At 33.6% G+C, this 11,121-nt stretch overlaps 1 protein-coding gene across 3 annotated transcripts; it reads left to right on the plus strand.

Annotated features, from left to right (window-relative positions):
• Positions 1-401: 401 nt before the first annotated feature.
• On the plus strand, positions 402-6,873 carry LOC110708352. 3 transcript variants are annotated; one of them, XM_021886467.1, is made up of 3 exons: positions 419-730; positions 2,456-2,929; positions 3,367-4,197. In XM_021886467.1, exons 2-3 carry the CDS (start codon positions 2,492-2,494, stop codon positions 3,409-3,411), a joined length of 483 nt encoding a protein of 160 aa, XP_021742159.1. In that variant the 5' UTR covers positions 419-730; positions 2,456-2,491; the 3' UTR covers positions 3,412-4,197. The 3 variants fall into 3 exon arrangements, 1 of the variants encoding a protein (XP_021742159.1); XR_002508713.1 differs by lacking the exons at positions 2,456-2,929; positions 3,367-4,197 and adding an exon at positions 6,518-6,873 and having other exon boundaries at positions 402-730; XR_002508712.1 differs by lacking the exons at positions 2,456-2,929; positions 3,367-4,197 and adding an exon at positions 6,521-6,873 and having other exon boundaries at positions 402-730.
• Positions 6,874-11,121: the final 4,248 nt, after the last annotated feature.

Here is an 11,121-nt window from a genome sequence, read left to right on the forward strand (position 1 = left end):
ACTAACTTGATCGTCGGAGGTGGAGCTCCAACCACCCGGAGTCTCCATTGTTTTGCAGGTACAGGCCACGCGCAACTAGTCTTTGAGCTATAACTCTCCCGAGAGACAAAAACACCCAAAACAAGTTCCATGTAAAACAATTTATAAATTTGGCTAAAAAAGTGGTATCAAATCAACAAATCTTAAAAATAAAACTTCTCAATTCATAAATGGTTATCTTTGTTAAAACTTAGCTAATATATTCAACCAAACAACCATATTACAATCTCTAACCCACAAAATTAAACAGAAATAAAAGTAGCCTTAGATAGAGCAAGAAATTGATCAAATCAACAAATCTTAAAAATGATTGGCCATCATCAACCGTCAACTTTGAAGCCTTTCCATACCAATTACAAAGTTTGTTCCATAACCCTTGATCCCACTAAGAGCATGTTTGGTATGGGCTTTTTATGGGGTTAGTAACGGAATCGGGTTACCGTTTCCGTTAGAAGATGTTTGGTTAAAGAGTTAAGTAATAGAAACCGTTTCCTTCTTCTAACCCATTCCATTACTTTGTTTCCACTGTAAAACTTGGGGAAACAAATCTCGTTTCTTTCCTCTATCTATTCTCTCTCCTCTCATACAACAGATCTCCCCACAATCCTCAACTTTGATCGATCGAAGCCACAAATTCGCTGAAGAATTCTAAATTTCGTACTTCAAATTTCCAGAAATCAACAAACTCAAGGTTTGATCTCTCACTTTTTTGTTGAAGAACCCTAGTTTTTGAGTTGTGTTGAATTTATAAAAATTTTGTCTTATTGATTGCGTTTTGATTTTTCTACTGTATATTGAAAGATTGCTATTTAATTTGATTTTCGATCTATATTTTTTCTTTGTGTTGATTGCTATTTTCGATTTATGGTGTTAATTAATTTCTAGGGTTTTCTATCCTAATTTTTCAGTTTTATTTGAGTTTTATTTTCTCCTGCTTTTTGCTTCATGACATTATTGCTAACATGATATCAATTTCGATTTTATGAAATAATACTTACTGATGTTTTGTCATGCAAATTTCGATTTTATGCTATTATAATTTGCTATTATTATTTGGCTTCTTTTCCCCCAAATTTCAATTTTATGCTTAATAGTAATACTTACTGATGTTTTGATCTGCAAATCAGCTTTGTTTAGCAAATGTCAATGGTAAATAATCAGCTTTGTTTAGCGAAAATCAATGTTTTGAGGCAGATTGTTAATGTTGTTTGATTGCTATTGCTTTGCTGGTTTTTAAGGCATATTGGGTCTCTAATTCTTGTTACTTGATTGCTATTGTTTTGCTTATGGACAAATCGACAACCCATAAGTGCCGAGGAATTCTACTATTCCCCTGCTGTTGCCCCTCCCCCCTTCTGCTATTCCCCTACTGCTTCCCCCTCCCCCCTTCTGCTATTCCCCTGATGCTGCCCCTCCCCCCTGCTGCTATTCCCCTGCTGCCGCTCCCCCCTGCTGCTATGGTTTGGTGGTTTTTGCATAATTTAAGTTCAATTATGTTGGCATCTAGGCTACCAAAAACAGACCACTAACTACCAATTCTATTTGGCATCTAGGCTAGAATATGTTATTTGGCATCTACCACTAATTTAATGCTTGGTTTATGAAATGATTATCCTGCTCTTGTTTAAGTTTCCAAAACTACTTTACACAGAATTAATCATACACACACGCACACACATATTTAGAATTTTTTTTTTTCAAAAATGGAGAAGAAATGATGTCTCTATGTTAAATGTTTGATTAGTGATTTTTGGAAGCTTATGATTGCTGTGTTGCTAAAGTCCTGTCCTGCATCAGTTCATTTACAAAAGTTATATGGGTGCTTTGGTAATGGATATAGACCTAAGATGCTGTGACAAGTGTTAAGAATATATAAATGAGCAAAATTTAGTTTTAATCTGCTTGGCTATATGTCTGACATGGACTTTTCCTAAGATACTTAGAAAGATTAAAGATTGCTAGTGTAATGGATATACAATGTTTTAGACTTGAAAATAAATAAGGTCATACTCATATGATACATGGACAGGTAGCTAAACTAGCCTTTCAGATTAATCAGATTAGGCTTGCTGGCTTTTCAGTGAGTTAATTTAATGAATTAGTGAGTTAATTTATTATGCATTTTAAAGATATGTTATGTTCTTAACTTTTTTTTTTTTTTTTTTTTTTTTTTTTTTTTTTTTTATTTCCAACAGTCTGGCTTAACTTAGTCCTATTGATAATCCCCTAAGATTTTATGACCATATGTCAGATTATATTATTTAATTATTATCCTGCATTTTCATCAAAATTGGTTTATGACCATCTGAGCCTTCACTTAAATTTTCAGTGAAATTATTGAACTATCTAGTTGACTTTAATATTTGTTATTTGATTAACTAGAGATTGATATAAATATTGTTTTGCCATTTATCAGGTTCAATTGCCATTTATTTTCTGTGTTTCTTGTACAATGCCTCGACTTATGCGTTCTATAAGGAAGAAAAAGCTAATAAGGGGGGTTCAAATAAAAGATAGGAAAAGAAACAAAAAATTGTTACGGATGTTAGTATTGAGAGGGCTTTATAAGGAGAGTGATGTGAAATGCAAGAGTGAGCTTCGCGTTAATAGAAGAACTTTCAATATTATTTGTGAGATGCTTAGAGACATTGGGGGTTTGAGTGGAACAAAAAACATGTCGCTTCAAGAGATAGTAGCCATGTTTTTATACACTTTGGCTCATCATAAGAAGAATAGGTCTACTGGACATTACTTCTATAGAAGTGGAGAAACCGTGAGCCGACAATTTCACCTTTGTCTAAGGGCTTTTCTCAAGTTGCATGAAGTACTACTTTACAATCCCACACCAATATCGGATGATTGTGAAGATGAAAGGTGGAAATCCTTCAAGGTATTGGTATTTTCAAAGCCCCTAAATTTTCAGTGCCATAGTAGTCCATCTGTGTAGCATATACTGCTCAGGATTGGTTTCAAACCTTTTTGCTTTCCAAACCCAAATCATATGTCTACATGGAATTCCTTGTCTATAAAACAACTTGCAAGAACATGTGGTGTCAAAGTTAGTTGGATTAAACACAACATCAAATGTTCTAATCCGATTTCCTTCACTTACTTTTACAACTTCCAATCCATTTTCTTTCTTCAATTCATCAACACCACATGAAAAACAAGCAATTTCAACCTCATATTGAAATTCATAAAAGACAGAGTTAGTATATAAATGTGAGGCATGCTTTTCTATCCCTAGTGGTGTTTTGCACTCAGGATATTTGTGCTTTGAATCATTATCATTCTGACCTTGAGTGTGTCTCTGGGCATCAATTGCAGCTTCATATCTCAAGTAAAACTCAACAAGTGACACATGAGGATTGATAAAGGAGCAAAAAAAGTTGTTTTCGCTTTCGGATCTTGATGTTGTACGCATTATTCCTCCGAGGAACACATCTCTGAAATACGCCGGAATCCACTTGTTCCTTATCTTGTACATATAACCTAACCACTCATGTTCTTCCAAGTGGTATTCAACCATCACCTTGTTCCACCTTTCTTCAAACTCAGCAGGTTCAATTTCAAGATGCCAAACACAAGCACATAATTTTTTTAGGAAATCAGTTTCTTCTTGCATGATTGATTTCTCCACCTTATCTGGTAACTTTTTCATTATGTGTCACATACAGAAGCGATGTTCAGTCTTGTTAAACACACTTTTAACAGCAATTTTCATTGCTGGATCTTGATCTGTAATCATACAATTCGGTTCATTTCCACCCATTGCCTTGAGAAATGATCTGAACAACCACTTAAATGACACTATATCTTCCTTTGCTATGAAACCAGCAGCAAAAGTAATGCAACTCTTATGATGGTCAACCCCTGTAAATGGAGTAAACACCATGTTGTACTTGTTTACACATACAGATTAAATTTTAAATGATCAAATAACTACACACACACATAAATACACAGACACACGTACTTAGACACAGACACACACACGCACACACACATATACACATACATACACGCACTCACAATCTGTGATAGAATCTGAATTCAGATTATGAAATCAGAATTGTCATCGGCTACTGAAATAATTCAATGCTCATTTGACAAATGGGCAAATAATTGATTGTTCATTTGTCAAATGAGCTTATAACTCAATGCTAATTTGTGAAATAAGCAAACAATTGTTTGCTTTTTTGTCAAATGAGCAAATAATTGAATGCACATTTCTGAAATGAGCAAATAAGTCAATGCTCATTTGTGAAATAAACAAACAGTTATACTAAGTTCATTTAAAACAAAGTTATTAATTTAAGCTATAGTTATAACATAAAAATGATTTGTGATTTTTATGAATTACCTATTGGTTTGGTATGTGGTATCAAAGGATACCATATCAACAAATAGAGCGTAACTCTTTTTACAAAGGGGATCAACCCATAATGCTCTACAAAGGCAATAATCATCATCCATCTCAAAATCAAAGAAAAAAGCGCTCCACATTGGTAAAGTTATCCACGAACATTTGAGCATCACTTCCTTGAATGTATGCTTTCAAATCTCTATGAAATTTTTTGAAATCTTGCTTAGATGCACCGATGTTATCATATCCTCCAACAATTTCCTTCGTCATTCGAAAAGTTGTAACAGGACCAATATTCACCTATTTAAAGAACAAAACAGTTTGTCAAATGAGCAAATAATTTAATGCTCATTTTTCAAATGAGCATACTACTTTTATTAGAACATACAGATAATTCATGAAACATAAGAGGCTTTGAAAGTCGTACCTTAGAATTATTCACAATTTTTTTTTTGTGCAATATGTTCATTTTTCTTCCTTCTTTTTGGAAGAGATTGCAACTAGGTGTATAAAGTGGATGAGTATGTCCCTCATGAAATTGTGACACTATGAATTTTTTATCATCACAATGCTTTATGATAATATGTGCCTTGCACCCATTACGAGTAACGAGTCTCTTCCTTTTGATTGAAGTTTTTTCTTCATTGCTTTCTCCTTCGTTGTTATTTAAATCTTTTTCAACAGTAGGCTTTCTTTTCTCTTTGTATCCTTCTTTATTGCATAAGATATACCGTGATTTCAATTCTTTGCTTCTTCTTTGCCTTTTAGTTGTAGATTTTCTTGTGTTGAATCCAGCAGCAAATGCGTATCTTTTATAAAATTCAAGGCCCTCTTCAAGATTATTAAACTTCATCCCTATAGCTGGTTTCAACTCATTGGGGTATATTGGAAGCCATTCTTTTGTTCCTCCAGGAGTGAGCAAAGGTGCTACTTTAGGAGAAACTACTATTGTAGGAGTAGTTGCCACATTTGTGATGGTACTAGAATGACTGTCAAGTTCTTCATTGCTGCTCATCATTTCTGAAATCAGATTCAGAATTCAGAATTGCAAACAGAAAGATGAGGGGGGGGGGGGGGAATAGGTTTGTATAAGTAAGTGTAAGAAGGGAATGTGGTTGGTGTGCAGGAAATAGACCAAGAAGAAGGGGGGTGGGGCTTGTGTGCAGGCAAGAAAACCAAGGAACTCAATGATTTGATATCAGAAATGATGATTTGAAAAGGAGTAAAAGTTGATAATGCTACCCTTCAATATGTTTGCAAAACCTAGCATATATAGCATTCAGTATAGCATATTTGCCAGCAAAAACCATACATTCTTAGACACACACACACACACTCTAACACATGCACTCTTACACTCACTTACACACACACACACATACACACGGTAATTTCAGATTATCACAGCACACAGAAGTGCTCAATCTAAGAAGCACAACCACTTGCTCATTTGATAAATGAGCAACTAAATATTTGCTCATTAGCTACAGCTACCTCTTTCACTTTCACTGCTTCTGCAACTCATGTTAATGAGCTGAATCCCATTTTTCACCCTCTTTCTTACACTGTACAATTACCACCACCACCAAACTCTCTCTCCTTCCTACCTTACCACCACCAATATCACCACCACAACCTGTCGCACTCTCACTCCCTCGCCGCCACCCCTGTCCCCTGCACCCTACCACCACCATAATTACCAACTTATTTTGCTCATTTGCTCCTTTTTATATTTGCTCAATTTAATTATGTTTGCTCATTATATGTTTTTTATATTATTACCAATATTTAGGTTTGCTCATTTTCAATTCATTTGCTCATTTTAAATTTGATTGCAAATTTTCAATTTCTATCAAATTAATCAAACCTAAATTTTTGATTTAATTCAAAATATTTCAAAGAAGTAAATTCAATCAAATCCATAATTGATGCAATTAAACAAGCAATTCAATGAGAACAGAACAAACCTCAAAAATCGAAAATTCTCATGCAATTCAATAACCTGGTGATTGATGCAATTAAATATGCAAATTAATAAGAACAGAACAAACTAAAAAATCAAAAATTATCATTCAATTAACATGCAATTCACCTTGCGAATTTGATTTGTAGCAGCGATGGAAATGTGATTAGTAATTGATGATTTGTAGCGCAAGGCGAGCAAAGTCGGTGTGAACTTGCTTATGATTAATTTGATGAAGCAATTGATGAAGCAATTTGAAGAAATGAGAAACAACGTTACTGATTAGCCGCCATTGATGAAGCTTCGTGGTGGAGAGAGAAGTTAGTTAGCTAGGTGGAGAGAGAAGTTAGTTAGCTAGGTGGAGAGAGATGACAATTAGGTGGTGTATTTACTGATTTTTCCATTACTATGCGCTTTTTCATCCGTCAGATCTATTTAGTTCAAGGGCCCAAATTTGGTCTCATATAAGAGATGGTCTCATATAGGGGGATGGTCTCACGGGATCCCGAATATATATATATATATATATATATATATATATATATATATATATTATGGTAATTAGTGTTGCTCTACATTGTATAATGTATATCAAAAGTTAGCCAAGACATCAAAAATTAGAAGGAAAGCTATTTGTTTCCAAGTTATCTATGCCAAACAAGAGGAAATGGATTAGTTATAATTGTTTACGTTTCCTTAGTAATACCAAACAACTAGTAAGGGTAACACTATATGTTACCCTTTCCCCTCCTAATTTGTTTCCATTCCCTTACATTTACTAATTTGATACCAAACACCCCCTTAAATGTTTACCCTACTCATCGGAATGGGCCTAAATAAGTAATTGATCAAATCAACAAATCTTATAAAAATGATTGGCCTTTCAAAAATTACTAGGCAAGCCGAGCATGACTTCATGGCGGATTTTATGTATGTCTAAAACCCGACTGCGCAAGCCCATCTTGATCACCACTAGGTTTAACATGATTTTTGGGTATATTTTAATTAGGGCATATGCAAATGCTAATTAGAGCTTTAGAGGCATTATAGTGGCAAAGAATACTTAGGGCCTGCTCACATTTACCGAAAGGAGCTGAATTGAACTGAACTGAACTGAATGAAGCTGAATTGAATTGAACTGAGAAGAGGTGAAATGAATATTTATGAGAGAAGGAAATTAAGAGTTAAACTGAACTTAACTTAACTGAACTGATTGAAGCTAAACTAAACTGAACTGAATAGAAATTAAGCTGAAGTGAATAGCCCCTTTATTAGATGATTTATGTAGTCAAACCGGCCTCTAACTTTATGCTTTTTTTTGGTCAAAACTCTAATTACCAAACTTGACCTCTATATTGATTGGACATTAAAGGGGTTGTTGCCGTACTGGTTCATATTGAATCGACATGTTGTACTCCGTACTTCACTATGGTATTTTTTCTTCCTAATTTTGTATAGATGAACTTAAATTAATTGCAATTTTTATACAGAAAAAGATTCTAATGTATAATCTAGTTCTCGAAGTAGAAATACTCGGTGTACAAAGAGAGACAAAAATTTGTGCCGAGTACTACAAAAAAAAAAAAAAAATAATCAAATTGATAAAGAAAAATACAGCTTTGACATTATATAAGCACAAGTACTACATTTATTCCTACAGACAATGCAAGAATGATAACATAAATCCGTATCATTATACTTAAATATTTTTTGACTTCTATAGTTAAACTTAAAACTAAATAACGATCATTATCACGATTCTTGATCTTATATATCATGCATGACCAGCATCCAAGATGGTAGAGACATCAACGACAGCCCCCAACTCGAATTTGAGCGCTTGAAGATCTTTATCAAAGACGACATTCTCTTGGAGGCACCGCGAAACCTTAGCAATAACGAACCTTAAAACACCAGAACTCACGCCGTAAGCAGGCAAACTCTTCTTACAAGTCCTTAGGGCATTAGTAATGTAACTTTCAACCATATCGGGATTTTCGGGTTTAATCACAAAAGACGCCTCGAAAACTTTGTTGTTGAATGGCTCCTTCCACAAGGTGTTGCGGTCTTCTTGGGTAAGGCATTCTGGATTTAGGCAGACCTCACACCAACGGCGAAAGAGAAGAAAGACACGGATCTCATGAGTATCGGTTTTAGACGAGGCTACTCGTTTGATGGGGTTAAGGGTTATGGAGCAAGCTTTGAATTCATCTTTGTTAGGCTTCAAATTTGAAGGTTGTTGGGTTTTGATCATCTCCATTGTTGAACTTGTTTGCCGGAAATAGAGTAAAATTTTTAAGGCTACTTTCTTTATTTTTATTTGGTTTTTTTGGTGGATGAAGGTAATTAAGAAACAATGAATGTAAACGCTTTTAATAAGAGGAGTATTTAATTATTTATAAGGGGACTATTTTATTCTTGCACACCAAGGAAAAGTGATGAGTATTTGATTTGAATTTGGATTTGATAAAAAAATTTACTCGTAATTATTTCCATTATTGTTTGTGTGTCATAATAAAATGTGGAAAGTATCTTATCTCTAATAACAATGAATTTTTTTTTTTAGTTTTTTTCTTGTATGTTTAATTCCATATAATTAATTTGGTAAGTTTATTAGTTTAGTGTAATGTCTATGTGATAAACTTAACACTAAAATTTTTACTTAAAAGGCAAAAATAATACAAGTTGAAATTAATAGAGTTAAATAGTAAAAAGTCACCTACAAATTGTTATGTGTGTCATGTGGTATTACCCCTTTTAACCAATCAAAATTGTGATTGTTTAGAAAAAAAATGATTCAAAACTCCCCTTCCCCTTTGAGAGGACTATAAATTTTCCATCATATTATACTTTGTTTAATATATATCCCTCAGAAATAACATTTTTTTTAATATATATATATTTACTATCTAACTCCGTTTCATGAAAAATAATTGAATTTTTTTTTTGTATCTCACAAAAAATATTCAATTGCTTCACATTATGTAAAACATAATTAATACCATAAAAAGTGATGCGAGTAAAGGTTGTGAAATGTCTACAACTAAACAACGTATAAAAAATATTGTGAACGAGTTCTTGATTCTTGATTGTACAAATTTATAAGTAGGGATTTTTTTTTTTTTTAAAAAAAACAACCTCATACGTGTACTGTTCCTTTAATTAGTGGAATATATAATAAGAACGGTTTGTTTATTACCCTCTTTGAGTCATATGCATCGTATGATTGATGACATGGGCACTTGGTGCAACAAATAAAAAGGCTTGCCAAATTAATGATGCAATATATCATTCTATCTAAGACGAAAACCAAAACAGTAGAAAAATATCAACAAAAAAATATCAGTTACTTTCCCTCTTGCTTATTTGTTTAATGCCTAGTTAAGGAAATAAATGATAGTGAGGATAAAATACAATGTAATAATGAACTTTCCTTAGTTTTTCAAAGAAACTTGCCTTAGTTAAGAAAAGACTATGTCCAAGAAAGATCACCAAAATGTATCAACAACAAAATGTAATCTGTATTTTTTTTTTTTTTGAATAGAAGTACTCTGTATTTGTTAGAGTATATAGAATATAATATTGATCGAAAACAAATAATATGATGTAAAAAATTACTGTTTTTTTACCCCCGGAAACTTTATGTAGTTAGAAATAAATGGAGTATTATACTTTTGCTAATTAAATGCTTCACGGCCACTCTATTTTGTTGTATGTAAATGATATACGATATGTCGATATAACAATATTTTGACTTAAATCAAAGATATAATACTCAAAAATAAGAATCTCAATGTGCAAAGTTACAAACGATGAAGACAATAATGAAATTAAAGTAACGAGTAACTAACTCACATGTAAAGTTACAAAACTTTATATCGATTGTTAATGGGTACAAAAATGCAATATATATCATAATTTGTGTAATTAAAAAAATAATCGAATTTATAATTGAAAGAGTTTGTGAATATTTTCCTCAATGGATTTCATTCACTGACTTCCCAATATATACAAGATAGCCGCATATTGCTAGCCATAATACAAGGCATATATTTAGGAACTAATTACAATCATATCAATCTAAATATATCCTTAGCTAAAATACAATAACAGAATATATATACATATATATCTTAACACACCCCCACAGTCGAAGCGGGAGGACCACGGACGCTAAGACTGTCACGAAAATCCTCAAACAAGACTCGCGGAAGACCCTTAGTAAAAATATCCGCAATCTGATGTCTAGAAGGCACATGTAGAACCCGAACTTCCCCACGTGCCACCTTTTCTCGTACAAAATGAATATCCATCTCTATGTGTTTCGTACATTGATGTTGTACTGGATTTCCTGACAAATAAATAGCACTAACATTGTCACAATAAACTAGGGTAGCCTTCTTAATCGGACAATGCAACTCCAAGAGAAGATTCCGAATCCAGCATGGTTCGGAGACAACATTTGCCACCCCACGATATTCGGCCTCTGCACTAGATTTGGACAATGTGGGTTGGCGCTTAGACGACCAAGAGATTAAATTATCCCCCAAAAATACACAATAACCTGACGTTGAACGTCTCGTATCCAGGCATCCCCCCCCCAATCTGCATCAGTATATGCAACCAGAGAAGAAATAGATGAGGGATACAAATGTAGGCCATAATCAAGAGTACCCTGAACATACCGAATAATCCGTTTGAGAGCAGACATATGATCAACTCTGGGGTCGTGCATATGAAGACAAACCTGCTG

This window comes from Chenopodium quinoa, unplaced genomic scaffold, assembly GCF_001683475.1.
Source record: "Chenopodium quinoa cultivar QQ74 unplaced genomic scaffold, ASM168347v1, whole genome shotgun sequence".
Lineage (NCBI taxonomy): Eukaryota > Viridiplantae > Streptophyta > Magnoliopsida > Caryophyllales > Amaranthaceae > Chenopodium > Chenopodium quinoa.